Below are 27,599 nucleotides of genomic sequence, written 5' to 3' on the forward strand. Positions count from 1 at the left end.
TTATGACAGACACAGTGAAGAGAGACTTATTGTCAAAATTTGGTTCTGGAGCTACTTGCCTGTCCATATGCCTCTTCATACCATTTTTGTTTACTTGATATTGGAGAGTAATCAGGGAAAAAGTTATACTGAATTATGGGTGCTGTCAAATTTTGTATGAAAAGTATTAAAACTTTAAACAAAATGATCTTCTAAATTCCTGTCCTTCTGATCCGTCAGTCTTATCTTGCTTTTACACTTTTGTTTAAACTGTTCCTTCCCTTTCTTCTTTTTTTAGTTGGAGTTGATTCAATAACCCAGTCTTTTTTTATTTCTTGCAGATGTTAAAATGATGAAACCCTCTCTCCCTCCGGAGCAGTGCACAGCAGCCATGACATCGCCTCTCATCCTCCGTGGAAGGTATGTTGCAGCCTGCTGCTGAACTGTTATGACATGTCTCTAGCAATCAGAAAGAAAAGCTGGGAAGAGCATGTGACCCAGTGGATGGGATTGGCTTTGGAGTCTGTGGAGTATAATACAGCATGTCGTCATGGACTTGTAGCTGATAACTTGCAGACAAGTATGGAAAAGGATGAGGTTTTGAGCGTGGACCGGAAAGAAAAATGCGCTTCGTTTCCAGAGTGCTGTTATAGTGGAGAGCTGATTGGCTTCCCTGCAAAGCAGCTGGGAAATGTTTCAAAGGAGGTGGATGAAAACGATAACCATGAGGATGAGGAGCATTTTCTGGAGGCCAGCACAGAAACTCTAGTCCATGTGTCTGATGACGATCATGACTATTCAGCACTCAGCCTGGATAGTGTTAATTACCACATCACTGCTGTAGGAAGGGAACCAAAAGATGAAGAGAAGAATTTAAATGGAGCGGGCTCCTTAACACAGATGGTACCAATAACGGAGAGTAACAAGGCAACTGAAGCATCTGGAATAATGAGAGATATAAGTAAGGAACCTGGCTGTGACACGGTTCACAAAGAGCAGATGGAAGAAGACAATATTTGTGGCAGTATTGACCAAAGCCTAGAGCCTTGTAATTATGAAGTCTTAAATGAAGTAGTAGATATAGAGAAAGAAAATCTTTCTAATTCTCCAAATGTGAAAGAAATTATTATGCCTGGGAAGCAGCTGCTTCATACTGCTGTAATTGCACAACAGCGCCGGAAATCTGATGCTTTTAAAGACGGGCTTGGAAAGTCTGAGTGTAATGTGGTAGAGAGTGGGATTTCTTCTGAATCATGCACCAGCAGTGACAGACAACTATGTTCAGCAGTGGAATCCAGCGACTGCCTTATGCAATTTTCCCCTTGCGCTCTCATCCCGGCAGTGGAAAATGGTCTGGATGAAAGTGGTTTCACCGAGCCTCAAGTGGCCCCTGAAAACAAATGCCTTTCAAATGTCAGTTCAGCAGAAGACAGTCAGTGTTTACATGTAAGGGATCATTTGACCACACAAGAATATTCAGACAGTCAAGTGAAACTGCGCAAAAGAAAGGTAGGATACTTAAAAACTGCAGAGATTTTTCCTAATGTTTTGCCCAAATTTCTTATGAAGATGATTCCATGACTAATTGATTGAAGATAAAATGTCTTTTTCAGCCTTGTTTGAATAACTTGTCAGATTTTTCTTCAAACTGGTTCGAGAATAATGTGTCTATACAACAACTGAGCTTCATGAGCTCTTTTTAAGGTCTGAAAATGGCTGAGCTGTGAATTTGGAAAGTGCCTTATATTCAGTTTATTTTACATATATATAATTTTATATATTTTATATATGTCGTTCAAGGCTAAATGAATAAGTATCTTCTATGGGTTTGGTTTTATTTTTGATTTGCTGTTGCTATCAGGTATCATTAGTCCTCTTAGGAAACAGATTGTGTCTAGAGGTTTGGAAGCCTTATTGAAAAAAGAGAACAGGGAAAAAGTGCAACAATACTTTCAAAGGGAAAAAAGGAGTGGAAACATTTTGCAGTAGTTCTTTGGTTTTCAGCTCAGCCCCATGAGCATATGTTCCTGCAAAAAGAAGTATGCTGAGTTTCAAACAATGTTTTGTAATTTTAAAGCAACCAGAGAGTTTCACTGTCTACACAGAGTAAGGAAGATTATCATTACAAAACTTTAATGGACAGTTTCCCTGGCAATAAAACTCCCATTGGCTTTCATGGGAGGACATGTGCTGGCTGTGGCGCTACAGAATTAATCTTGAAGTCCGGCTTTCCCAGCTATGCTGCTTATTCTTGCTAATAACCAATTTGTAATTGTTTACTCCTCTCTCTGCCTCTTTTCATTTGACATCATCCAGCTTTTTTTGTCTGTTTTATTGAATCTGTTTTCTATTAATTGTGTGGGTTTTTTTTTTTTCTATCGGCTGTAGTGCCTCAGTAGCTGTTTCACTAAAGCGCAAATTCACATATCTAAAGTACTGTATACCAATACAGCATCCTGAGGTGCTGGCCATTGCTTCCTTGTGTAAACCCTTTGTTAATATTAACACTCAACTGATATGGCTGGAAGCTGTATGTAACTTTTGCAAAATGTTTCAGAAGCCCTCAAAACCAGTCTTCCTTTGGTAGTTCATGCAAACACAGTTAATGTGGTAACTGTTCAACTGATCTTGCAGTAAGTATGGCTCTGAGTTACAATTAAGAAACAGAAACCTGACTGGCAGTACCAGAAAAGCTAAGCTTACCCATCTGTAGAAAACAGTTCAAGTTTAAAACAAAAAAATTAACCAAGTTAACATCATATTTGAGAACTAATTGACTATTACAACCGTATGCTCAGCTGCTCTACTTTAGCATCTCATTTTCTTTTTTACTAAGCATAGTTGTTAATATTAATGTGTACGTTTCATATTGTTAGCAGGATTAATTTTTATAATGTAACTTCAAAGTCCTATAATTATTATTTGAAAATAGAGATTAAAATTATTTTTAAGAAACTAAGACAGGACATGAACACAGAAAAGAGCAAAACAAGCAGTTGCTTCAAGGAAGGTTGAGAGTTACATGGCTGCAGCAACTGCTAAGCTGTGTGCACTGTAAAATGGGATGGAGTCTGTAGACCTGAAGGAGAGACCTCGTACCACTTGGTTAAAGAAGTCTTTACCAATAACTGTAAAACGTTTGGCAAAAGGGAAAAGATATGATCTACTGTTGTTTCTGGTATTATTTGTCTCTAAATTCACAGGACGCTTCTACAGACAATATTCCGATGTGCATTTATCACTTATCTCTAGTCATACACTATTTTACAAAAGCCTGTCTATTGTTGGTAATAAACTGTAATGAAAAATGTGTCTCTATTTACAAACTTTCCCTGAAAGCCACTTTTGTAATTTTAACAAAACATTAGAAAAACTACTTGAAACTGAATCCATCCATAAAAGTCAAGTATTTGCTTTGCAGTGACAGGAAGACTTAAGGGATTGGGAATGGTATATAAAACCTTTTCTTTTAGGGTCAGCAGTTCAAACAGTGCAGTTAAGGCCTAAAACACACCACTGTCTGATTAATGCTCAGTGTCAATTAGAGTTGCGTATAAATATGTGTTCATAGAGGCCAGAATATGGGAAAAGGAACATGGAGATTAATTACTAAATGTATTTGGGCACCCAAACCTGAGGTGGCACCTTGGGGGATCATAGAAAGATACTGAACTTCAGGTACTTCCATGACAGCTAAGATCTTAGGGCCTTTGAGGAGACATCATTCTGTTCTTGCTGGTACTAAATTCTTCTGAAAACCTGTTCCTCATTAACATATTTTAAACTGCTTTTAATTGTGGCAACAGACCATGACCTCCCCTCTTATCTTTAGATTTGCTGTCTTCAAACTGAAGTTGGGGTGAGAGAGTGTGTATCTGTTGCGCTTGCACTGCAGATGAATACAGGTTTGAGGGCTTAAGGACTTAAAGTTTAGCATCTTTGACCAGCACTAGCTCCATTTCAGTAAATGTTTTAGTCATGATGGAGGTACTGACACTGAAGATACTTTTTGCAAACAGGTACAGCTGTTACAGCATTCTTTGCTCCCTCAAGTCACCAGGGTTCAGATGGTTGATACCAGGACCTTCTTTTCCTTTGCTTTCTCAGAAAGACTTCCTAAGTCTCAGAAATAGGAAGCGCTTGACTTTAGTTGTAAGAAGTTGATGACATTAGGTCTAATTGAAAGATCCCACAGTAATCAAGCTTTCCTGGTTTTGTGTTGACTGATAATCAGTTCAGTTTATTCACCACATGAAGTTGATGGTTATTAATGGTTCGGAGTAGCAGAAGCATAAATGGATTAACTATATATGGCTACACCAACTAGACTGTCCTGTATGCTTTCCTGGGTTAAATAAATTTTAGATTTTAAAATAGTCACTTCGCTTGAGAATTGTACATTCTGAATTTCCAATGATTGGAGTAATCTTTGGAACTAATGAGCAAGCTGTAATGCTTGGAGCAACCCAACAGCTCATGTGTCTGTTCACAGGTATAATGCAATAATGCTTTTAGAGAACAATACCAGAACAGTACCGATTATTAAGAGAATGTCAACAAAAGGAGAATATTTAATTATTATACACTGATTTTAAAAAGGGAAAAAATGGCCATTACCTTGTAAAGCATCTTGCAGATTTTATGCTTTCTCCAAGCTGCTCATCTCATCCAGCTTAGGGATAGCCAGGGAAATCCCTACTGGGTGATATTAAGTAGGTACACAAATGCACCAGAACTCTAACGCATTAATTTAAGTTTTTTGCAACACAAAAAAACTACCTCATTCAACATCAGCATAAAAAGGTGGGTTGAGACATATAGTTTCACAATAAGTTCTCACTGCTCCCCGAACAAAATCACAGCTGTGGTGTTACAACCTGTATTACTCAGTGTTTTGTAAAAGAGCTGTCTTAGCTTTGTTTTAAAAATTGCATTTACATGATGAATCAGTAAAGGAGTAGAGAGTCATCATTGTGAAGTTTGACTCTGAATAGTTTGAGTAAAAATCCATGAAATTTAAAACAAAAGAAATTTCGACTTGTTCCCTATATTTCATTGTTCTTGCCCCGCCCCCCATCTTAGATTTTTATGCCTAGAGATTGTTCCATAAAAATGGGGAGAAAACAGCTAAAGAACCAATTGTGACTATTCATTTCTCTCTCCTGTAGGATAATGTTATATCACCTATTATTTTTAATAAAATGCAAAGTGACTCATGATGGGGGGGGGGGGGGGGGATGTGACACACCAACAAAAACACCATATAGAACAGAAAGTAGCATTGGACTTAATTCACAGGTGATTGTAATATCCTTGCATTTAAGGAAAGGAGGAGATGGAAGGTTGAAAAGCATTCTGCACATGAAAAGATAGAATTACTATTAACAGGCTTTTTAATAAGGCTTGGGAAGTTCTAGTTAATATTTAAAACCATAATTCAATCCACAGACTAGCTTAGAAAGATAGTAGAAGAAGATTGAGAGGGAAAAAAAAATATCTGTTAAAAGATAAACAGATTTTTTACTGAATATACACAAATATATAAGTAGTATGTTCTGATTTGATCCAGAGTAAATGCAGGAAACATTCCTCTCATGTATTTGGCTTGCTTTGATAGAATGAAGTTTAATATCTGAATGTCAGAACATAAAGAATTGAATTAACATACTCAAATGAACAATTACTTGTTCAAAATTGTTAGTTACCTGGTTACCTGTTCAATTGTTTTTTTAGTTTGGACAAGGTATATACATTTGCATGCCTTTACACTTGCAGTTAAACACAGTTTACTGAAAATCTGTCATTCATTGCAGTAATGAAATACATTTTTATCTCCTGTGTTTTATATTCCAGACTGTAATGATACAAGAAAACAAAAATTTGCCACTCTGAAAGCAGCCATTTTCTCAGGCATCTCAAAGAAATGTTCCTTTGCAATGCTTAATATTGTTGTTAATTTCATTAGCTCATGGAAGAAACAGGTTCTAGAACTGCTCAGTCACTGGAGAGAGGCTATTGTCACAGCAATTTTTGAGAAGTCCATAGAAAGAGCTTTGGAGTAAATCTTCCAAAAATAAACCCTTTGGACTTAGAAATCAAGTTCAAAATAGTTCAGACAAACTTTGGATCAGCATTTGAAGCTCTGGTTGCTTATCTAAATTAAGTATTAATTCTGAAACTTCTAGGGTTCTATTCTAACGTGAAACTTCTGGTTTGCTACAGAGTTTTTTTGTTAGAAGTATTAATAAATTCTATAAAATTAGAGATGACAAAGTACTGGCAAATTTACTGCACACGGTGCAAAGAAATAAGATATGGATACATAACAGTTGGTTTCTGGAAATGTAATTGATGTATTGTGCCCGCTGATTTGAAGTTTTGTTATGTGCCATATTTCTTCCAAGAACAGAAATAACCTAGAATACTGCTTCAGGAAAGGCTAATTGCGGCATCAAACTACTTGGAGTATACGTGATGAATTTGTATCAGTTTCTCTTCACAGGTAATCTCAGACTGCATTTAAGTCTCATTAAAACATTTTGCTTATGTGTCACTGAAAAAGGAATGAAGTAAACAAACATTTTGGTGTACAAATTCCTCATCTCTCTTTTATGAGACCTTTGCTTTTAATATTTACTACTTGCAATTCTTAATGGTGGCCTGCTTAGAAGCTTTCTAGTTTCAAACAGTTGATGTTATCTCAAAGTCATTCCTACAAGACTAAAGAGCGTAATAGTCAAGGCTATTTCCTAATGCTCACTATTATTGCTACTGTTTTAATCCAGATTTCTAGATTAAATGCTGTGTGGTTTGCGAAGGATACTTAAGGACACAGCTAATGTCAGCATGAGAGCAGCAGCCAGTGTCAATGAGATGTAAATTAATTTTAGAAAAAGATTATCAGAAGGATGGCAGGAAATGCAGAAAGAAACCCAAGTAGAAGGTTACCTGGGGTGACAGAGGCCTTTGTAGCAGCACCTTTCCCACACACAACAGCTGTGAGTTTTTAAAGAAAGGTTTTGCATTTTCTGTGCTGTTGCGGTAAAGTTTGTTTCATTATTTCATCAATTATAATTATACTAATGTGAGAAAACAAAAAAATGGCTTAGTTGCGTTCAGGCCTTTCCAGCCATATTTGCTGCTTGAGTATTATGCTTGCCTGTGAGATGTGAAGGTTGACTCTCTTCCGTTGCAATCTGTAATAAATTCTCTTTACGAGGCTAAAACTACACTTTTTATGGCAAGTTAGAAAGTTGGGTTCTTCCAGGAGCCTCTACTTGTATCTCCCTGCAAACTGACTCCACAGGAAGCCTATGGAGCCTTGCCTGCTGGCTGAGTGCTCCCCGTAAGGTACCTGGGAGAGGTAGTAGGAAAGCTTCCAAAAGATCATAAGAGCTACCTATTTTACTGAAATGGTTTCTTTACAATTTTTTCCCTGCTATCTCTGCTATTCACAGTGCATAATCCTTTTCAACTGAGCACTCACTTGTCAGTGTTTGATTCTTATTTAAAAAGTAATGTGAGCTTGTTGTGAACAATAGCATCCAACATTTTAGATCTTTTTCTTATTTTATTGCTGTTAAAATACCAAAGATCAAGTTTCCAGACCTGTCACAAGTATGTCTTTCTGAAGTCTTAATCTCCCTTTACCTCAATTCTGTCTTTGTTGAATGGGGATAATTTAATGATTAATTCTTTTTTTCTTACCAAATTTAATTTAGCTTTTAAGACTCTTAACCAGCTTCTATTAAAAAAAAAAAAAAAAAAAAAGGCTTTCAGTAGGGATCCAGCCTAAACTATTACTACATAAGTAGTAATTCGTAGGCATATGTGGGCTTGTCAGTGATGCGCAGTTGTTAGTGTTGCATTGTAACAGTAACTCAGACAGGTCAGCATAGGAAAGACAAGCATAGAAGACAAAAGTATGAATAAAAACAACAGGAATGTACAGGAAATCTTAATTAAAAATTGCAATGTGCATTTTGCTGTATCCTGATTTTGTCATAGGGAATTGAATTTACCTTTTCCTGAGATTCAGCCTGTAAATATGTGTCAGCCAGAGAAAGATGACAGTTCTAAAAGTTGGTGGGTTTCAAAGTCAATTATCTTTAATTGCACCTTTGCAAAATATGATGTATAAATGCATTCATTTCCCACAGTTTGTGTTTTCCCACTGAGTATTTTTTAAAGATAATCATCTTGTGAATATTCTAGTGGAGCAATCCAACAACCAGTAAAAAACCCTGCATTCTCACATTATAATGATCATTAGAAATTCTGAAAACGTGGACAACAATGAATGTTGTTTGAATAGGTGTAGAAGACCAAGGCTTCGTTGCTTCAGTACGGTCATGGGAGACCAAGGCTTCACTGCTTAAATTTAGACATTAAAAAAGTGTCAATGGATGTCAGTGGAACTATTGTTTTCTTAGAGTATGTTTAAGTGCCTTGCTGAACTTGGGTGTTATAATAATTTGTAACCTTAGAGACTACAGAAGCCAGTTACTATAGAAGCACTGTCACAGGAAAATTACTTTCAAATCACATGGTTCTCTAACTATATTTCCTGTACAATTCAGGCGGTTATGCCAGAATAGCTTTGTTTTCATATACGGAGATTAACAATATAATCTTGGCATCTAGGGATTGGTTTTTCTTAGCTTTGTGAAGGACAATAGCAAATGTAAATATTGGAAATCTGATAATCTCTTTTTAAAGATGATCATTCAAACAGTGGAAATTTATTTTATCATATATGGAATTTGGATTTGCTTTTGTTCCGTTTATGCATCTCCTGTCACTTTCAGACTTTCTAGAGGTTTTTCGAAGTTTTTCAAACTCTGTAAAGGTTTTAGGAAAGAGCATGGATCTGTTTTTTCCAAACTCATAATGTGAATATGAACGTCATCAAAAATTGATGAGAGATCCTAAGCCACAACAGCTTTTTGAAAGGTTAGTTCCTACCCACATGTCTCGGAGCTACACTCTGTAGTATTAGTACAGTGGGCAACTATTACTGAGATCCACAGTTGCTTCACCACAAAGAATTTGCTGCATTTGCACATTGCTATTAAATGGTCATAATTTTGAAGGCATTAGGAAGAATCTGGCAAGAGCTGCAAGTAAAGCAAAACAAATAGTATGATTTCTTTAAAAAAACCTGAAACCTTCTTGGCTGTCATGCATATTTGTTTCTCTTTTCACACTGAAAACTTGCTTCCTAAATTTACCACTTGATAATGAAGATGTGGTTCAAAAATATAAATGGACTAAAACAGTTAGATCTAAGTTTTTAAAATTATGCTTATTATCTATGGTAATTAGTAGAAAGTGGTGGTCATAAAGCACTCCTATTATTGTGGTTACATGACCATGAATTTTCTCTGTTGCTTTCACAAAAATATGTATCATAAATATTATCTCCATCTGGGAAGCTAAAGAATGCTTTCCCACAGACTTCCTTTGTGTTTGGACTGAAGTATGATGTATTTCAAACAATCTGAAAAGTATTTAAAACAAGCTCAGAACAGGATGGGATGATTGCCAGGCCATTACAGTATAACCTTTATGCAAATTTTACTTTGACACATTTTTGTGACAGTGTTCAGCAATAAATTTTAAAGGCTGCCAGCGTTGTCTAGACTGCAAACCAAGAGGCTGTTGCACATCAAGTTATGCATTAGTTGGAGTTCAGCTACCTAAAATGGTCATGAAAGTATTTGTATTTGTACATGGTTCATAGTCATGCACAATTGCTTCACCAAAGTGATATTACATGCTTCCAGGAACCAATGTAGAGAGCTTTAGTTTCATGCCGTTTATACTCAGAAATTTCTAATTTTGTCCAGGTTTGCAATAACAGGCTGGAAGAAAATCTTTTAAAAGTTTTTTTTGTTTGTTTGTTTGTTTGCTTCTAAAATGAATCTTTAAAAGTTCTGATTAGTAAGAGCCAATTATTTGCTGTTTGTAGTCTACATGGTCTTAGTTGTAGGTCATGTTAAATGGACCAATGACCACTTCCTAAAATGACACTAGATTTGCAATTAACACCACAGTTTTGAAGGAAGCTGTCTTGGAAGAAATGAATGGGCATAGTATGCAAAAAACAAATTTAACAGTTTAGCAAATGGGAAGTGGAATTAAAGCACTTGGGCAAAACCTTCTGGGTTACATGACATCGCTATCCACAACATATTTTTCCATTAGTTAAAGAAAATTTAAAAAAAAAGGACTTTGCTTCCTAGAACTGTTCATCTGGCACTTTCATGAGCATAACTTTCACTTTGAATTAACAATCAAGTGAAAATGGAGAGATCTGAGAGGCACACAGAGACACAGCTTCCATCAAAAACCAGTAAATACAGCAGTAACCTGGAAAGTCAGCATTAGAGCACCCCTTCCTGTATTAAGGAGCCTTTGAAGCCATAGCTATGGCAGAGCAGCTTTTTCAGCACAGCCTTCTACTGCAGACATGACCTGTGCTAAAAGCAAAAGCTTTGCTGTTACTGGTGCTCTGCCTGCAGGGGAGGCACAGAAGAGCCATCCACCCTTGCCAGCTGCGGGCTTTGAGGCTTCACAGCAGTGAGGTCTTTACCACTGCTGTCAAGGAGTATTTGGCTGCAGTAGTATAGTGGTGGGTAAGTCCACAGGCATCTGACGAATTCCCGTGCAGCTGTTAAAAGCAAACAAGCAAACAGAACCCCCCCATGGGCTGCAGGGTGGGAGCCATGCGCAAAGTGTTTTCCACTGTGATTTTTTTTTTGTTTGTGGTGTTTTGTTTGGGTTTGTTTTTTTTTTTTTCCTTGCTTCCCGTCATGGTAGTACATATGATTGAAACACCTAAAAATGTGTTGCTCAGGCTTATGTCACTTTACTGCTCCCTCTCAATGACAACATAGGAGGTTTGTAAAGACAAGGGGGTCTATGCCACAGATAGGGTATATTGAATATGGCTTTGCAAAATGAAACAATGCTATTTCTGCTGCCAAAAACTTTTCCAAGCTCCAGAGAATATGGCCTAAAATGGTTATGAATTCAAATTTAGAGGGATATTCTTCTTCCCATGAAAAAAAAATCAGGCAGCAATACAGCTTCTCTCTATATGTATGTGTGAGTGTCTGTGTGTGCAAGGGTAAATGTATGGCAAATGTAAACCAGATCCTTGCTCTCCTTCATAACTTTGTCACAGCTGACATCTAATGCTTTTACAACAGTGAACATGAGGAACTTGGCTTATGCGCACTGCGTTAATGAAAAATTGGCTCACTGTAACATGAGGATGTCCTTCAATAATGTGCCGTATTACAGCAATAACTTTCATATCTTAAGTTTCACATTGTTTTTGCAGTCTCACCTTACATAATGGTTAGAGTAGAAAATACAACATGTAAAATATTTATGTTAAATGGAAGCTTATTTATCCTTTTCTGTAAGATGCCTCCTTCTCAAACATTTTTGCACACAGCAGATTCAATTAAACAAGGGTTTCTGTTTGCATATCCTGAGTGTCTGATTCATCTGGATAGCTCTGCCTTAACGTAAAATGTATCATCTAATACAGCCATTCAAAAAAAAAATCTTGAAGGAGTTGATTCTGTTCTTGTACTACATGTTTTATTCTCTCGGGTGATATCCTCAACCTTCTTAAAAAAGATGGTTTGCATGCACTAATAATATGTGATTCATGGCTGTTTGATATGATGGCATGAGATACATGAAAAAATTCAGCAATGCTAAAGCTCATGGCTTGTGCTGCATGTAATTTTAGCTTCAAAATATTTTAAAAGCTGACATCTTTACTGCATTGAAAATGAAAAAGCATGGCCACAAGCAAAAATTTGGGAATGTAAACTAAAACTACTTTCCTATATCCAGATTTTCTGAAACACTACACTTCCAATAAATGTCAAGCTGTATTTATCTCACACAAATTTAGTAGTGAATGTATGTGTACATCACACCTCAATACATCCACTGAATTTATTCCAGCATGGTAAACTCACCTGTTTACAAATATTCTCTACTGCTTGATAGATGATGACAAGATGGTGTGGTAGCTGTTTAGGCTTTACACTTATACAGGAAGTAAAATACCCAGAGAGTGAATAAGAGAAGAAATATGACAAAAAAGACAGGGATATTGAGAGACTGTCTTATAGGTGGGATAAGACTGGAAAATAAGTAGGTGAAAATTAATTGATTTTCCATGTGAAGTGATCATTCAGCTCTTAATTGCACAACGCTTTCTCAGCTCATGAAAACAACTCCCAGTTGATCAGTTTGTCTGTTTCCAACCCTTCCTCAATACTGCTAGTAACAGTCTCAGAGATAATTCAGGGAGAAATTCCTCCATATCTGTACCTTGATTAATATTCTTATGGGTAAATATGCTGCAGGACTTGTAATTTAGCACATTTCACAAACACTTTATTCAGCTTTTAGAAAAGTCATATTGTAATTCTTAGTGTAGGTTCTTTTGCAATATATGTTTTAAATTAATTGTGTTTTTGCAGACTGAAGCCTACGAATAGTTGTGACTGTGGGGAAATCAGCTTTAATCAGATTCAGAAGAAATACATATATTCCTGAATTTTGCTCTCTTGGGAATAGTAACAGCAGCCTTAGATTAAAATGTCAATTTTTTTTTTCCCTAGGTCATCCACACTCTCTGTCAGACAAAAAAATCCCTCTTCATCTTAAACATACTCCTCTAGTCAGCATGTTAAGATCACCAGTTCTTCCCCCTCACTCCTGCCTTCTCAGAAATGCTTTGATTTCTTTTTTCCTCATTTAATGTACTAAGCTCAGTGTGGCAGTATTAAACTTTTTAGCCTTTTGGAGCTTATTTGTATGTAAGGGAAAGATCACCCAGTGACATGAGAATATTGTGTATTTTTCTCCTTGCAAGGGTCATCATTTCACCAGGTTTGATTTCAGGCTCAAACAGCAGCCAAGCAAAGCCATGCAGTCACAAGAACAGATTAGGGAGGGAATATGAAGTTGTTGGAGAAAAGGGTGAGCAGCTTCCACAACTCTTACTCCACTGTGGTATGAGGGGGAGAGCTGTCCCAAACACCCTCAAGAGCTAGTTTTGTAGTGGTGATAATTGTTCCTAGTCCCCTTGCCCAGCATTCCTTTCTACAGTTGCACAAAATCTCTACTCAAATCCATTATAAATTATAACACTATCTGACAAAAACCTAACTATTCTGTGTCTTTCTCACAGCTTCCTTAGCAGGTATGGTCTGTAGTGACTTGGTCCCTGGTTCTGGGCTTCCTCTCTCAGTCCTTCACATTACACTTTGTTCATGGAGGACGAGCTCTCTTGTGTCAACAGCATTGCCTCGTGAAGCATAATAATGACAGTTTAAATGTCAGCACTGTTAGTCATTGATGATTGTCTTAGGGTTTAAACTGAAATCTCTTATTGTCTAGCCGCTATGTTCAGAGGGAGTGTTTATCAGCAGCAAAGTATAATTGCAGAGCTTTGATCTTTGCTTTGAAACATCTTTTAAAGTGTAAAGAAAACTCGTCTATGCTGAGAACGACATTAGAGGCTATTTCTGGAGTTAGACCAGGATTCTGAAGGTGAAAGGACACTTCTCCAGCTCTCTCAACAAGTCCCTGGGAAAGTTAAAAATAAGTCTTGCTGAAAAAAAAATTTGGCACTTGTTATTTGAGAAAATTTCTTTATTCCAGGAACTGCCTCATGTAGCAGAAATTTATTTACCATCTGCGTAGACTTGAAAAATTTTCCATCTTACCAGATACACAACTGAAATAGAAACAGATTTTCCGTCCCTATGCTTTCCACCAACCTCTGCTTTAAGAAAGTGCTGTTGTAAAAACTTATGAAATTTTTGTGTTCGCCAAAGGGGGGTAGCTCAATTATAGCCCATATGTCAAACTCTGATGTTCTGGTTGTGACCTCTAATGATGTCACCTTATTGTTGCTGAAGTATGTCACTTGGGGAAGGGAAAGAAGGAGTTCACAGACCCAGTAGCTGAAAATATATGCTTGTTTTAATTATTGTTACAGTTGTTTTAATTACTGTTCCAGTACTGACTTCTAATCAAAAAATAGTCACTTGCGAAATTAATTTGGTTTTCTTTGAGTACAGAGGTACTTCCTTAATTTCATAGCTCTGCAACTGCAAGGGTAGAAAAAGGTTTGTTTTTTTTTAAAAAAAAGCTGAATCTTGAAGTAACTGGTCCTTTAAAATGCAAAGCAACCTGTCTGTTTGTAGCTCCGCATATCACTCCTGAATACTGGTATGAATACACAGGCCAGAAACTAAGACAAGCAATTCCTGGGAGTGAGAAAAGAGAACGGAGTTTAGGAAGAGATGTCAGGGTACGTAAACTTAACTTTTGTTTGCAGTTCCTGTTTTAGTTTTTTTCTTTCGTGTATTCTGTGGATACATTTTACTTCTGCTTTCATGCACATCAAGGATCCTCAACAACCACAGGTCCTTATCCTATATAGGCCTATCACAGATGCTTTTGCTTTTGTAATTCTGAGTCTTGGAAGCAGTAAAATTGTATGAGATGTGACATTGTTTTAACCACAAGTATTGCTGAACCTTTTAATCTGGCAATTTTTATCTGCATTTTAAACTGTATTCTGCCTTTTTTTTAACTTTTCTATTTGACTGAATATGGTAATGCAAGCTATTTTATATTTGAGCAAAATCATGTGATTGTGAAAATGAACAGGTGTGAATTTTAAGCCACTCTATATTCTTTTCCATTGCTGCTAAATCATCTGCAATCCTAAAATGAGGAAATTACAATTTATATTCTCAGCATGCAACTGCATGTGTTATTCAACAAAATCTTAAAATGCGAGTTGCAGTTCCCAAAGAAGCAGAAGTTTTTCCCATAGTTTTTAGTTAGGTTTCTGCTAGTGGTGTTCTGTAGTGTTTTTGTTTGGACCAGGAGCACGCTTTTGAAGTGAATTTGCTGATTGACGTGATATTAAGCATGATAAGTGACATGGTACAAGATGTGAGAAAGTGAGATTGAGTGTGGATTGCCTGATTTGCTAGCTGTATGGCTGATTTAATAGATGCTAATGCAGTGCTTCACAAAGAAAAACTGGATTTTAGGATTGCAAATAAGGAGGGACAATTTTTCAGCTATTAGGAAGAAAAAAGGGATCTCGGAGGGTAGCAGATTCATATCTGCACAGTGCAAGAGGTGTGAATTGAAAGACTGGTTATCAGATGTAGCCACAGTATTGTACACTCCCATCACTTGCAATGTGAAGACTTCCGAGACTGTCCTCTACCGGACTCTGTCCTCTACCCTGACAAAACTGGCTGCAAGATATGTAATTATTATGACTGGAAAATGTTAACTACCAACAAATCTTCTGAAGACAGATTTTTTTAAAGGAAGCCAGTACATTACAGTTTCCTTTTAGGTGAATTTGATAAATATTCACTGGTAGAAGAATATAGATTTCTGAACTGAGGTTAAAATTTAGCCCCTAAACAAACTAGGCAGTCTCTTGAGATTTTTACAGTTTTTGTTTCAGCTCTCTGAAATATATCAGATCCAACGTAAAACTAGTGAAGAGCATTTTCCCCCCTGTACTTGTGCTTTCTAGTTCTCTCACTAATTCCCAGTAGTCTTGCGGTAATGTGTTCATTCTGTTGGCCAGCTGTTCAGCTCTCCATGAATGCATCCTCCTGACGTGCATTTCCCAGCATTTTACAAGTCAGTGTCCTATTCCACTTCAACATAAAACTTTTTTGAAAACAAAATGATATACCACTGGGGATATAGAGAGGGAACATAATGCAAGCATAATCAAACTCAGTCTAAATAAGTGGCGAATGAGGAAATAACAAATATTAGGCAGTATAATCACTAAACTGCTCATAATGTGTGTTTGAAATAGAGGCTATGTCTTGTATATTAGGGATTTTTTGTCTTTGACACCATTAACTTTCTTTTGCTTTTCTTAATTACTGCCTGTAGTAGAAGGGAACTCTTTGGTTGTCTTCTGTAGGCCCTTTAGTATTAGCTTCAGTCTTTGGTAAGGACAGAATTCTGCGCTACAAACGTAAGGTTTGTCTGTACAGGGGGAATAGAAAATGTATGAGCAGATTAAAACAGAAATAGCTGATTTGTTCCCTCTTGGAACACATTTTTCACCAAAAATGGCATGTGGGATTATTAAACACCCAGTGTTAAGGGAGCAGAAAATAGGGAAGTTTTTACCCCTGGTATTACCCTAGATTCTTCAAGACAAAAGAGAAATTCAGCCACTAGAAATCATTGTGCTCTCCTGGTCATCCCAAGGCAGTTTTGGGTGGGGTTTTTTAATCAAAAATGCAAAGGAAATATTTGTCTACAGTTTACTTTAAGACTCTTTCTTTGTTTATTGTGAAGCCTAACATTTGATTCAGTGATATACAGTGCTTGGATTCAATTTGAAATGCAATTCTGTACAGACAGGGGAAAAAACTCTGTTGTGCATAGGATTGTGTAATAGTAAGTATAGTTTATAGTGGGTATTTTGGATTTGGGCCATCTATCTAATTTGGATGCTCTCTCTTATTTAAAAGCTCCTGAGATTTACATCCAGGCCACAATACCAGCAGGCACGGCAAATGTGGACTGTGACTTAACCCAGTGATGCAGGAGGAGGCTCTGTGTGGAGAGGAATCTATGGCATCTACTTCATTACTTTGTTGGTCGTTCTCTGCCTGAGTGGTTCCCATTACTCCATGACAAATAGTGAGATTTGTCTTCTCTACCATGACCAAAGCATAAAATCTTCTACCTTTATCTGGGAGTCCTCGTGTTGTACGCATATGTATTATGTGGCAGTGGTTTTGATCATTTTTGGCAGTGTGTGGAACAGTTGCTTTGTGATTATATCACTTCACTTGTTCTGTAGGGAAATAAGATAAGCATTCATTTGTTCTAGTTCAGTCTGTCCTGTAGAAACAATCTCTGTCTGTGTATTATTTGTTTTTTAAAAGGCAGTAAGAGAATTTCTAGAAAGAATCATTGTAGAAGCTTTTTGTTAAAAACAGTATATAATAATCACGATCTCCAGTAAACACCCTATTTTTTTGAGAAGTTGTTTAGAGAATCTAACTGAAACTTAGCAGATTGAGAAAAGAGTTACTGATAATAACATCAGTGCAAGCATGAATAAATCAAAACAGAGAAGTCATCTTATTTATTCTCAATCAAAGGTAGAGTTGGAGTTAGGACTTGGGAGTTCCTTGAATTCCAATACTTCATTAAATCTTGAGTGTATATCATTCAGGTAAAATGAGCATTTTATTATTATGCATTTTTTCAACAGCCAGTAGAATCATATTAAATATGTAACTTCTAAAAGGAATACCCCAGTTGAAATAATATAATGTACAAATACTAAGAGAAAGACAGACAGTAGAAAAAGAGTTTGTCTGTGTTCTGGGGATTTTTGTGAGCTTAAGCCTATTGACTGATCTTTGGTATCCAGAAATTTTCAACTATCAGTGAAGTCTGTTAATAAATAACCATTTAATTATGCTTTTCAATTAAAGGTTTCCTATGGAAAAATAGGAGTAGATCAGTTCAGATTGGGACATACCATCTTTTAGGAGCGTGCTGATTACTTCTACTTCTGCCAGATGCTTAGAGTTGTCTTGGCAGTCACTGGAGCCTTCCACATTTCCTTGGTTTCACTGAGTGTCAGAAAAGATGCTTTCTGACTAGTGATGGAGATATTTCCACTGGATTATATCTAAGAACAAATGAACTGCCGCACCTGGGACAGGATATGACCAGTCATATGGGGAGGCAATAACAGCACAAAGGCTGGTTGTATTGGCGAGGAGAATACAGACAGAAAAATGACAAATCTAGAACAGTGCCCATTTATCACTTACTGCTGTGCCCTCACTGTCCATATCCACATGAGTTATATAGAAGAATTCTTTGTCACTTAGTGGATTCATTGGTGACAATTGCCCTATAATCTTTTTATAAACAGTAAAAGGGTTTTGTGACTATGAGAAAATATATTGATAGAAGGACAGAGAAAAATTTGTAAAGAAGAAACGGGTCTCCGGTGTTAACATTTCACTTAAATGAACTGCTTCGTGTGAGCCAGGGTTCCTACAATTAGGCAGTCTTTGCTAAATTGTGCTGCAGTGGAATTTACTAACCGGAAAGATAACGCTTGTTCCTTGAAAGAAAAACTCAAAAGATTTGATAATTAGCTCTCAGAGGAGTCCATTGGTTATTTTACAGCTGTGGAAAAAACAGTAGAGACCTTATTTATTGACCTAGCTATCTGATAAATCAGGAAGAGATCAGTGTCATGGAATCTTTTTGAACAGACCACCTCCTGACACTGGGAAAGATCCAGATGAGGTCAAAACCCTCAGCTTCCTGTCTCGGAGAGGAAAAGGAAAAAAAAATCTGATAAACATAAAGCTACACAGAGCTGCTTTGGAAATCTCTGGAGATGAAGGGAGCCGGGGAAGAATGTTGAAAATAATCCTCTTGTTAAATGTAGCAAGACAGTACATGCATTCAATAAATATCAAGAAAACTCTGATCTACATTTTTTCCAGTTTGATTACACAGTCAGACTGAGCCTGAAACATGAGAACCAGTAATGAAGCATCCCCCAATAGACACAATCATAGCAAACACAGTCATTACCCCACTAACCAGAGTGTTAAATACACTTCCAAATGTTACCACTCTAGGGATGGATCAGAGAAGCAGGGTTAGAAACAGAGGGGAACTTAGCCCAGTGGCTAGCAGTGTTGTTTAGGTCAAGTCCTGCTTTAGCCTTGGGAAAAATGATTATCCTGCCTATCATTGTCACATTCTTAAAATGCAGTTAGTATAATTTTCCCTTGTGACGTGTATTGTGAGGTTAACTCTATTAAAGATGCACTGAAATGTTGTATTAATAGGATCTATGCAAGAGATAGGTAGATATCTTCTTCTGAGGAGAAAGATAGGTAGAAGTTCCTCAGGAGCCTTAAAAACTAGATTTCAGTGATGCAATATTGCTCCTGCTTGTTACACTCCCTTCCATTCCATATTAAAACTCACAGTTTGTTCCCAGTGAGGACAAGTCTCCCATTTTTGCAGCACCCATGCTTTAAAATCAGATTTAGATGAAATTAAACAGTCCCACATAAAATAATTTGTAGGCGTGCTCTTACTCATCTGCATGTTCTTTCTGTCTCTCTGAGGTCTCCATACAGTAGCTTGAGGAAACTACATGAAACTTTTCCCAGTGCCCTTTTCTGTCATTCTTCTCCATAAGCAAGTGTTCCTTTCAGCTCTCTATTCATCTCTCTTCAGAAATTGCAGAAAAGCTCAGCCTTTTTTGAGGGTATGTACTACCGAACTTAATTGCATGTTTAGAGATACTTATCTTCCTAAGCATAAATATCTGTGGCAGCAGAAGAATCTAGCATAAATGGAGTCAGAGCCATTCCTTTAAAACAGGCAGCTGAGCCCTGGACAAGAGAAGAAGAAACTCTCCAAATGAAAAGGCCTCTCCCAGGCATGGTTGCCCTGGATGATGCATAGCAAATGGATGCAAATCAGTTTGGTGAGATCTTAATTTTGTTGCTAGCAAACTCTCAGTTACTTCAAAAGGCTTCAGATTTCACCTACGGTCATCTAATTCTCTGGGCATGATAGTAAGCTCTATTATATATTCTTTTTTTTAAATGAAGAAGAGCCAAATGGTATTTCGCTCATGTTAATAAACACATGACTTAGTGAAACAGACATATGGCATTTATGTGTCATGTTGATATGAGTCAGAGGAAGCAGGATTTAACTCAAACAACAATGGAACTGCAGTTTATAAATATTTTATCGGAAGTTCTAGCATGATTATGCATTTATCTTTCTCCCATACATAGAAGGACATGTTTTATGATAGTAACATTTATTTTAATATTCAGTTTCTATACAGTAAGAAATACTTTTAGATTCCAAATGTAATGTCCTTTTCTTCAAATTGAGCAATCACTGGTCCAGCACCACTTGCTACAAGGTGCCTTGAATGCACGTGAAGCCTGCAGTGTTCTTGGTGCTGCTCTTCCTTGGGGAGGCCAGCTGGTGGTGACTATAAATTCCCTACAGCTTGCCTTTGCACTGGCTCTAGACTGAGTCAGGTTCTTTCCCCAGACATGTATTTCTGTGTATTTCTGCTATGCATTTCTGAGACCATAGTTTCACCCTTTTGGCCTCACTTGTGAATCAGTAGCCAGAGTTTTCATGCAATGTTTCTTTCTTCCCCTGAGCTGATTTTGTCATCGTGTGTCTTGTGTTAAGCCAATAAAAGTTGGCACACACGACAGATAAAAATCAAGCCCAATAACCTGATATTAAATACATATATATGTAATAGTGTAGGGTTGGTAATTCTTCAATTCTACTGGGGTAACGCAGTCATATCTCATGAGATAATGCTTGATTAAATTGGGAAAAAAATACTGGAGTAGACTTAAATGCTCTCAAGCTAGTTATCTCAAGTTCTCTAATAGAAACATTTTGATTGTATGAGCACATAAACTAATCTGTGCCAGCTGCTCTGTAGCTAACTATTCTAAAAGTCTCATTCTTCCTTCTCAAGCAACTTTTTTCCTCTACAGACATATTTCATGCAAAAGCTATGCCGACCTTTAAAGATGTTTTACGTTTTTGTCACAAGATGTGGGGACAGTGTTTATTTCTTTTAATATCACGAAAACCTACATCTAAAAGGTTTTTTAAAAGTGTAGGAAAACATCTTGTTATGTCTATCTTTATAAAGGGTCAATAACCATACAGCTGTACTGTTGTTATAGGAATATAGGGAAATTTTTAAGACAGAGCAGTGTTACTGTTTCATTACACAGAAAATGAACTGTTATTTTTAAAGAAGTTAGTAAAGTTTCAATCAAGAACGTATCCATTCCTTTAATTCCTCACCAAATTTACCCATTAACTGGAGATGATGGCTATTGTTTATCTTATGGATGCACCTAGAAATAATAGGTAAAGAAACAGTGTTGCCCTACCATCTTATACAGCTTTTGAAGATACAACCAATAGGCATTCTTTTTCCAAAGATTATATACTCCAAAATGTAGAATGCTATTTTTGCTTAGTGTGGGTTTTTTATGCGTATTTGCAAGGGTAAATAAGCTGGGCTTTAGCAATTTTGTAGTTGCATGATTAACAGGTCATACTGCTCAAACTGTATTTGCAAGTAAGCAAAGCAACACTTTTAAACACGGGGCATGGGGTATCCATACATATATGTTTGAAAAAAAAATCTGTTCAAGAAATATCGCATTACCAAAAGTCACTGTGTTGCACTGGGAGGGTCTTCTAAGATTCGCATTTCTGAAGTGTGAATCATAGTAAACCCATTTAGATTTTAATCCTGAAAAGCAAAGGATCAAGTCTAAAATGAAGAGTGGCATTTCAGGCTGTTATCAACAAAACCTTATTTTATGACAAGGAAAATAAGGTAAAAAAAATACATAAACACTTCCATTTAGGGCAGATTTTGAAACAAATGTTTCTACTCCATTCTGTGGTGGTTTTATACATTTTGCTTGAGGACATGCTATTGTTACTGCATCATGGCTTCATGATTCATTAAACTTCTTTTCTGTATACGTAAGCAGACACTTCTTAGTGACATACCATAGGCTGCCTATTCCATAGTTGCAAAGGGGAATGAGTCACCTGGAAAAAAAGCCAGCCCAGCTGGAAACTGTGGAGCCAGCCCAGCTGAAATAGAAGTGTGCAAACTTCATTTTTATTTTGCTTTAAACAAAAGCTTAATAATTACAATGGCATGTGCTTGTGCATCTGAAGAGACTGAAAAACTTAGAATGATCAGATATTTCTGTACAAATATCAGTGCAACAGAGTATCCAGGATTTGAGATTTATGGATTTATACGAGCATAACATTGTGCTTAAAAGATTTAACAGTTCTACAAATAGTCGTTATATATATATGATCCTGATACTGTCCCCATTGTTAATAGCTAGATTCCAGCAATCTGAATTTAATTCACTAAATCATATTTGGAGACTAGTCTCACTGATTTCAGTAACACTAATTGTGAAGAAATGGCAAGCAAATTATTTTATTCTGTTAACTTGAAGGGCTGAACTACTGAAAATGCAGCTCAAACAGAAGCTGAGGATTTATGAAAATCAAGTCAGATTAATTGCTGGGTTTTCAAATCTAAGTTCACAGTTACAGGAAAAAAATTGATCATTCTTATGTTCTGTAATTTCTTACATTTTAATCTTATAAGGTCAGTTAGGGTATGAGACTCTTGACTTAAATAATTAAGGGTCCAGGAGGCACAATCCTTAATTTTATTGGTAAACTCAAGAATTACAATAGTTTCATCACTTTCACTTATCACCAGTCTCTAAATGCATCGAATTTCTACAGCACCATCATTGTTATTGAATAGTAACACCGCATAGGCCCACTAACATGCTCTAACTAATCCAAAATTATAACATTATGAATTCTTGGAGTTTATATATGGATTTCAAAGACCTGGCACAGGCCTTCCCTGATGCTCGTTAATGGTAGAGAAAATATTTTTACATCTTCTAATTGTATCAGTTCTAGCATCTACTACAATCTGTCCCATCCCTTTGTAGTTATAGATTACAGTATCTTTTGCATTATTTAAAACTTAAGTAATACTGCAGCAGTCTATAACTCTGTCACTAAATATCCTGGTCACTGGCCTAACTGTACCATATTCCTTCCCACTGCTTTACTCACTGATTTTCCACTCAGTCTTTGCTGAGTTGGGGTTTAAATCAGACACTAACTTTCAGACCACAGGAGCTATGGCTCATTCAGTAAGTCCATCTTGCACATCGGACCTGGCAATAATTTTCTTCCTGTGCCCCCAATGCCCATGTTTTATACCCCTGAAAAGTCCAGTTGACTCATCTGTGGACAGTGCTGATCAACTTGTCCTGCTCAGAGTCTCGATGTTTCTCTGAGCCTGCAGTTGCCTTCACAGACTGGCAGCTCTTCTCAGATCATCCCAAACATTTCATTCTCCTTGGAACGTGAGACTGCAAGGCCACCTTTAATCCTAGGCTCAGTATTATGAGCCAACTGCTGTTGGTGCCTAAATTATGATCTGAATATGACTTATTCATCTCATTGTTTTAGTTTGCTTCTCCTGTTTTGTTACAACTTCTTAAAACCTTCTCTGCAGCCTTGCATTAATACACAAGTGAACAGGAAGACACTGTTTATTAGCATGAGACATTAATCAGATACTTTCTCCAGGCTCTCCTACAAGCCTTCATCCAATAAGAAGTATTGAGCATGGATTACACATTATCCTACTTGCAGAACTTGATAAGCTAGCTGCTGAGGACTGTTCAAGTGCAATGCAAGTGTTTTCTATTATCTAGACTAAATTACCCCTTGTCCTCTCTGACCTGGAAATCTTGAGACGTTTGGGTTATTTTTGTTTTCTTTTTTCACAGAAATTCTACCTCAAAGTAGGGTGACACCATTGAAAAATAGATATTTACCTAGTTTAGGCAATCATTTCTGTTTATTTCACAGTGTTTCATCTGCAGCCACAGATGTTTCATAGCAGACATTGACTTAGTTCTTACTGTGGCTTAGTGGTTATAACCAGGTGCTTGATAACACTTTGTTATTGAAGTTTTTGCAGCTTTCATAGTCTTTGTTGTTTATTTCCTTGTGTCTATGTTTATGCTCTTTTTTGGATCAAAGATGCAAAACCAGACTTAACATGCCCCACAGCTGCTCTCCTATTCCTTTGCTTCATCAATATATGCTCATTGGTCATTCCATCTGTGATTTTGCTACTGATTTTTTTCTTTCTTAGCTCAACCATTAATAAACCGCAAATGCCAGTCTCATATTTTCAATGACACAGTACAGACTAACACACCATATAACTCAATGAGTCAGGGAGACAGAGTCAAAAATGTCTTAGAAACAAGATTTTCCTCCAACACTCTTGAAAACCATGCTCTCCAAATTGTGAGAATGATATGCTTCATGAGAAACATTTATTTTGCAGAAACTCACTTTAATATTTCAAGCTGAGGAACTGAAAGGAAATTTCATTGTGCAATTTTCAGTCCTTACATCTGTGTTCTCTTCCTTAAGGAGAACAATGTCATGGAATTCACTTGAGGGTAGGAAGGTTGAATTAGAGAGCCATGATTTGTGATTATTGCCTCTGAATCCTAGAGCTTCTTGAAATCTATATTACTCCTAGCCCAATTGGCCCTTCAGCAAGATCATGTGGATCATTAACGATCCATTTAGTGATCCAAGGCCAACAGAATTAACAGAAGTGGTTTATGTTAGGTAGGATGTTTCAACACAGGCTGGTTAAGGTTATTCCACTGGCCTGAAGCAGGATGAATTAGGCAATGGGCAAGCTAGCATTTCTGAAAATGCTTGCATAAATCATGTAATTTGCTTTATTTACTTCTCCTGAACCTGAACTGTTGATGTGGCTTTCATGCCATTAAGAAATGGCAATCACACCATGATGACTTTCCCAAACTGATCCAATTAAACCTGCATGAATAAATTTTCCCTGCAATGTATACAAGCTAAAAACCTCATTGAATACCTTTCAAGATGGTAATGTTCAATATTTTTAAAATATCCCTCACTATTTACTGTTCATATGTGTACTTTTTTACACTCCATTGATCACATGAAACTTCAGGCTACTTGTGAAGAATAACAGAAAACCCAAAATACTGAATTTCATATTATTTTTTTCTGTCCTGACTGCTACTTTCACCAAGGCCCTTTGCATCCTACCTTCTTGGCATGCATGAGTTTTATTCCATCTGCTTTTTTACAATGCAGCTTGTTCATTGTTAGTAACATCCTGCCTGAGTGTTTATAGTTGCCTGTTTGTCCAGTTAAAGTCCACTAGAAGTGCAGTGCCAAGATCATAGCAAGGTGTTGATTGACAATACTGTTGTTCTGTTCATGCTGGAGCAGCTCTGAGTTTCTTATTCTTTCCTTTCATCTTTCTCTTTTCTTACTCATAATGAGTTTTCTTTTCCTGTGGTTTTTTTTTTCAACTCTCGTTCTATCACCAGAGTTTATTTTTACATTTTCATTCAAAATTAGTCTTTTCAAAATAAAATCTTACTACAAATCTAGAACATTTCCAAATGTTATATTTATTTGCAATTTTTTTGCAGTATGTTCTGAGATTTTGTAGTATTTGTAGCCATAATTACTGGAATTCTCTAGTTACTGACATCTTGACTTCCAGCAAGAAACACAGATTGAGGTGAGGAAAAAATTTTGAAAAGAACTAAAACCATATTACAATTAAATCATTAAAATATTTTCAAATTGTTTTGTAAGACTGAAATCTTATTTACCCCAATAACTGTTTTGGGGAAGAGTTTGGAATGGAATCCAAGCTTTTTGAACATTAATTAAAGTATCTGATTTAAACCTGACTGTCGTGGTTTAACCCCAGTGGGCAACTAAACACCACACAGCCACTCGCTCACCCTCCTGCCTCCACCCCGGTGGGATAGGGGAAAGAAAAAGTAAAAGTAAAAAGAAGTAAAACCTGTGGGTTGAGATAAAAGCAGTTTAATAGGACAACAGAGGAAGAGAAATTAATAATAATGGTAAAAGGATATACAAAGCAAGTGATGCACAATGCAACTGCTCACCACCTGCTGACCAATGCCCAGCCAGTCTCTGAGCAATGATCGCTGCCTCCAGCCAACCACCCCCAGTTTATATACTGAGCACGATGCCATATGGTATGGAATAGCCCTTTGGCCAGTTTGGATCAACTATCCTGGCAGTGCCCCTTCCCAGCTTCTTGTGCACCTGGCAGAGCATGGGAAGCTGCAAAGTCCTTGACTAGCATAAGCAGTACTTAGCAACAACTAAAACATCAGTGCGTTATCAACATTCTTCTCATCCTAAATCCAAAACACAGCACTATACCAGCTACTAGAAAGAAAATTAACTCCATCCCAGCTGAAACCAGGACACTGGCCCTGTCATGTTTGTCTTTTTTATTCCATCTCCTCTTTGAGATAACTTGAACTCAAACCTCCTATTTGGTAAAGCCACACTTGGAACTAACATTAACTTCTGTATCCATTTTTCCCCTTTTGTATATATATAAAAATTATGTTTGTGTATATATAAATCTCCTGCATTGCCATGGTCATATTTACAATGTAGATACATTGGGTGTTAGTCAAAACTAGGGCTTGTAACCAACCTCACCTCGCATTCAAATTGCCAAGCTCCTAATTGTAGGCTACTGGGTTCTTTGTGGACAGGCGCACTGACACAGAGTGACTGACTGAACTTGATTTGAGCAGCATGTCATTTCTGAGAGACAGACACTTCTCCTCTTCTGTTCCTGGGAGGCAGCAGCTGTGAAGGGAAGCTGTCAGTCATCAACTCCCCGAAAAAGGGGGGGACATGGCAGGCGCATAGACATGCTGCAGGCTGAGCTGGGAGGCAGGAGCTCACCTCCCAGCTGGGACCAGAGCAGAGCACAACGCTTTTCCTTCCTCCCGATCCTGACTGTCAGAGCTGAGTGCTAATGCCATTACCTGCTGCAGCCTAGCTGAAATTCTCAGAAACAAAAAGGAAAAGGAAAATGCTGCGGCTGCAGTCCAGTCTCAGCTAAGTCCAGCTAGCGCATTGCTAGTTAGCTTCTCCCTGGCAGTAGGGGCTCAGGTTTCAGCTCAGGCTGTGCTTTACTGCTCATTACTGTCTTGACTGACAGTGTAAACACAGCCTGTATTTTTTAAGATAAATGTGTTAAGAATTCAGGTATGATATGCAATAACGTCAATATTTCTAATGTGTTTAAGTTCCTTTAACATTTTTTTCCTCACCTTGGTATAGCCATACGAGATGTTTTCAGACTTTATAGTAAGAAAGACTTCGGGTTTTTGAGCAGCTTATTCCTTCGGTGACTTTTACAATTCCTTCATTGTAACAGAAAATCTAGAAGTAGAAAAATAAGCTGTGCGGACGCATAAAGTCTAAATCTGGTTTTCCAACTAATACCTGCACATAGAATTTGGAATAATATATTTTTGCTATTGTTGATAAAGGAAGAAACAGCCCTTAGACAGTCCTGGTGTAGGTCACACAATGCTCTTCACAGCTGAGTTATGAAATTATGTGAAAGATAATTATATAGTGATATCCCCATGGAATGTTATTGGTGCTGAATTTTCACTTTAGTTGCAATAAATTATGGGTGCTTTTAAAAAGAATGTACAGTACTATTCAGTTTTGAAGCTATTTGTCTTGCTTCCTAAAGAGGATTAGTTATCATATAATGCAGTGTAATTAGTTTGCCGGTGGGCATGACTCCAGAGTATGACTGGCAAGCATACCCTGTACGTGTAAGGCTGTATACAAAAGCAGCGATACCTATCCAACAGCAGTACAAACACTAAATGGAATAAAGAGGTAAATCACTGAGAAAAATGCTGAGCTGCATTCAGTAATAGTAACAATACTTTCTATCCAATCTCACTTTACCAGTAATTTTTGTAGATAACAGTTTAATTAGTTCC

At 37.1% G+C, this 27,599-nt stretch overlaps 1 protein-coding gene across 1 annotated transcript in view; it reads left to right on the top strand.

The window, feature by feature from the left end:
- Positions 1-432: 432 nt before the first annotated feature.
- The window catches only part of DLC1 (DLC1 Rho GTPase activating protein), a 218,749-nt gene continuing 191,582 nt past the window's right edge, over positions 433-27,599 (top strand). The window contains exon 1 of the mRNA XM_075708673.1: positions 433-1,488. Coding sequence (XP_075564788.1) covers positions 433-1,488 — 1,056 coding nt within the window. The remainder of the gene's footprint in view (positions 1,489-27,599) is intronic.

Source organism: Pelecanus crispus, chromosome 4, assembly GCF_030463565.1.
Source record: "Pelecanus crispus isolate bPelCri1 chromosome 4, bPelCri1.pri, whole genome shotgun sequence".
NCBI classification, from domain to species: domain Eukaryota; kingdom Metazoa; phylum Chordata; class Aves; order Pelecaniformes; family Pelecanidae; genus Pelecanus; species Pelecanus crispus.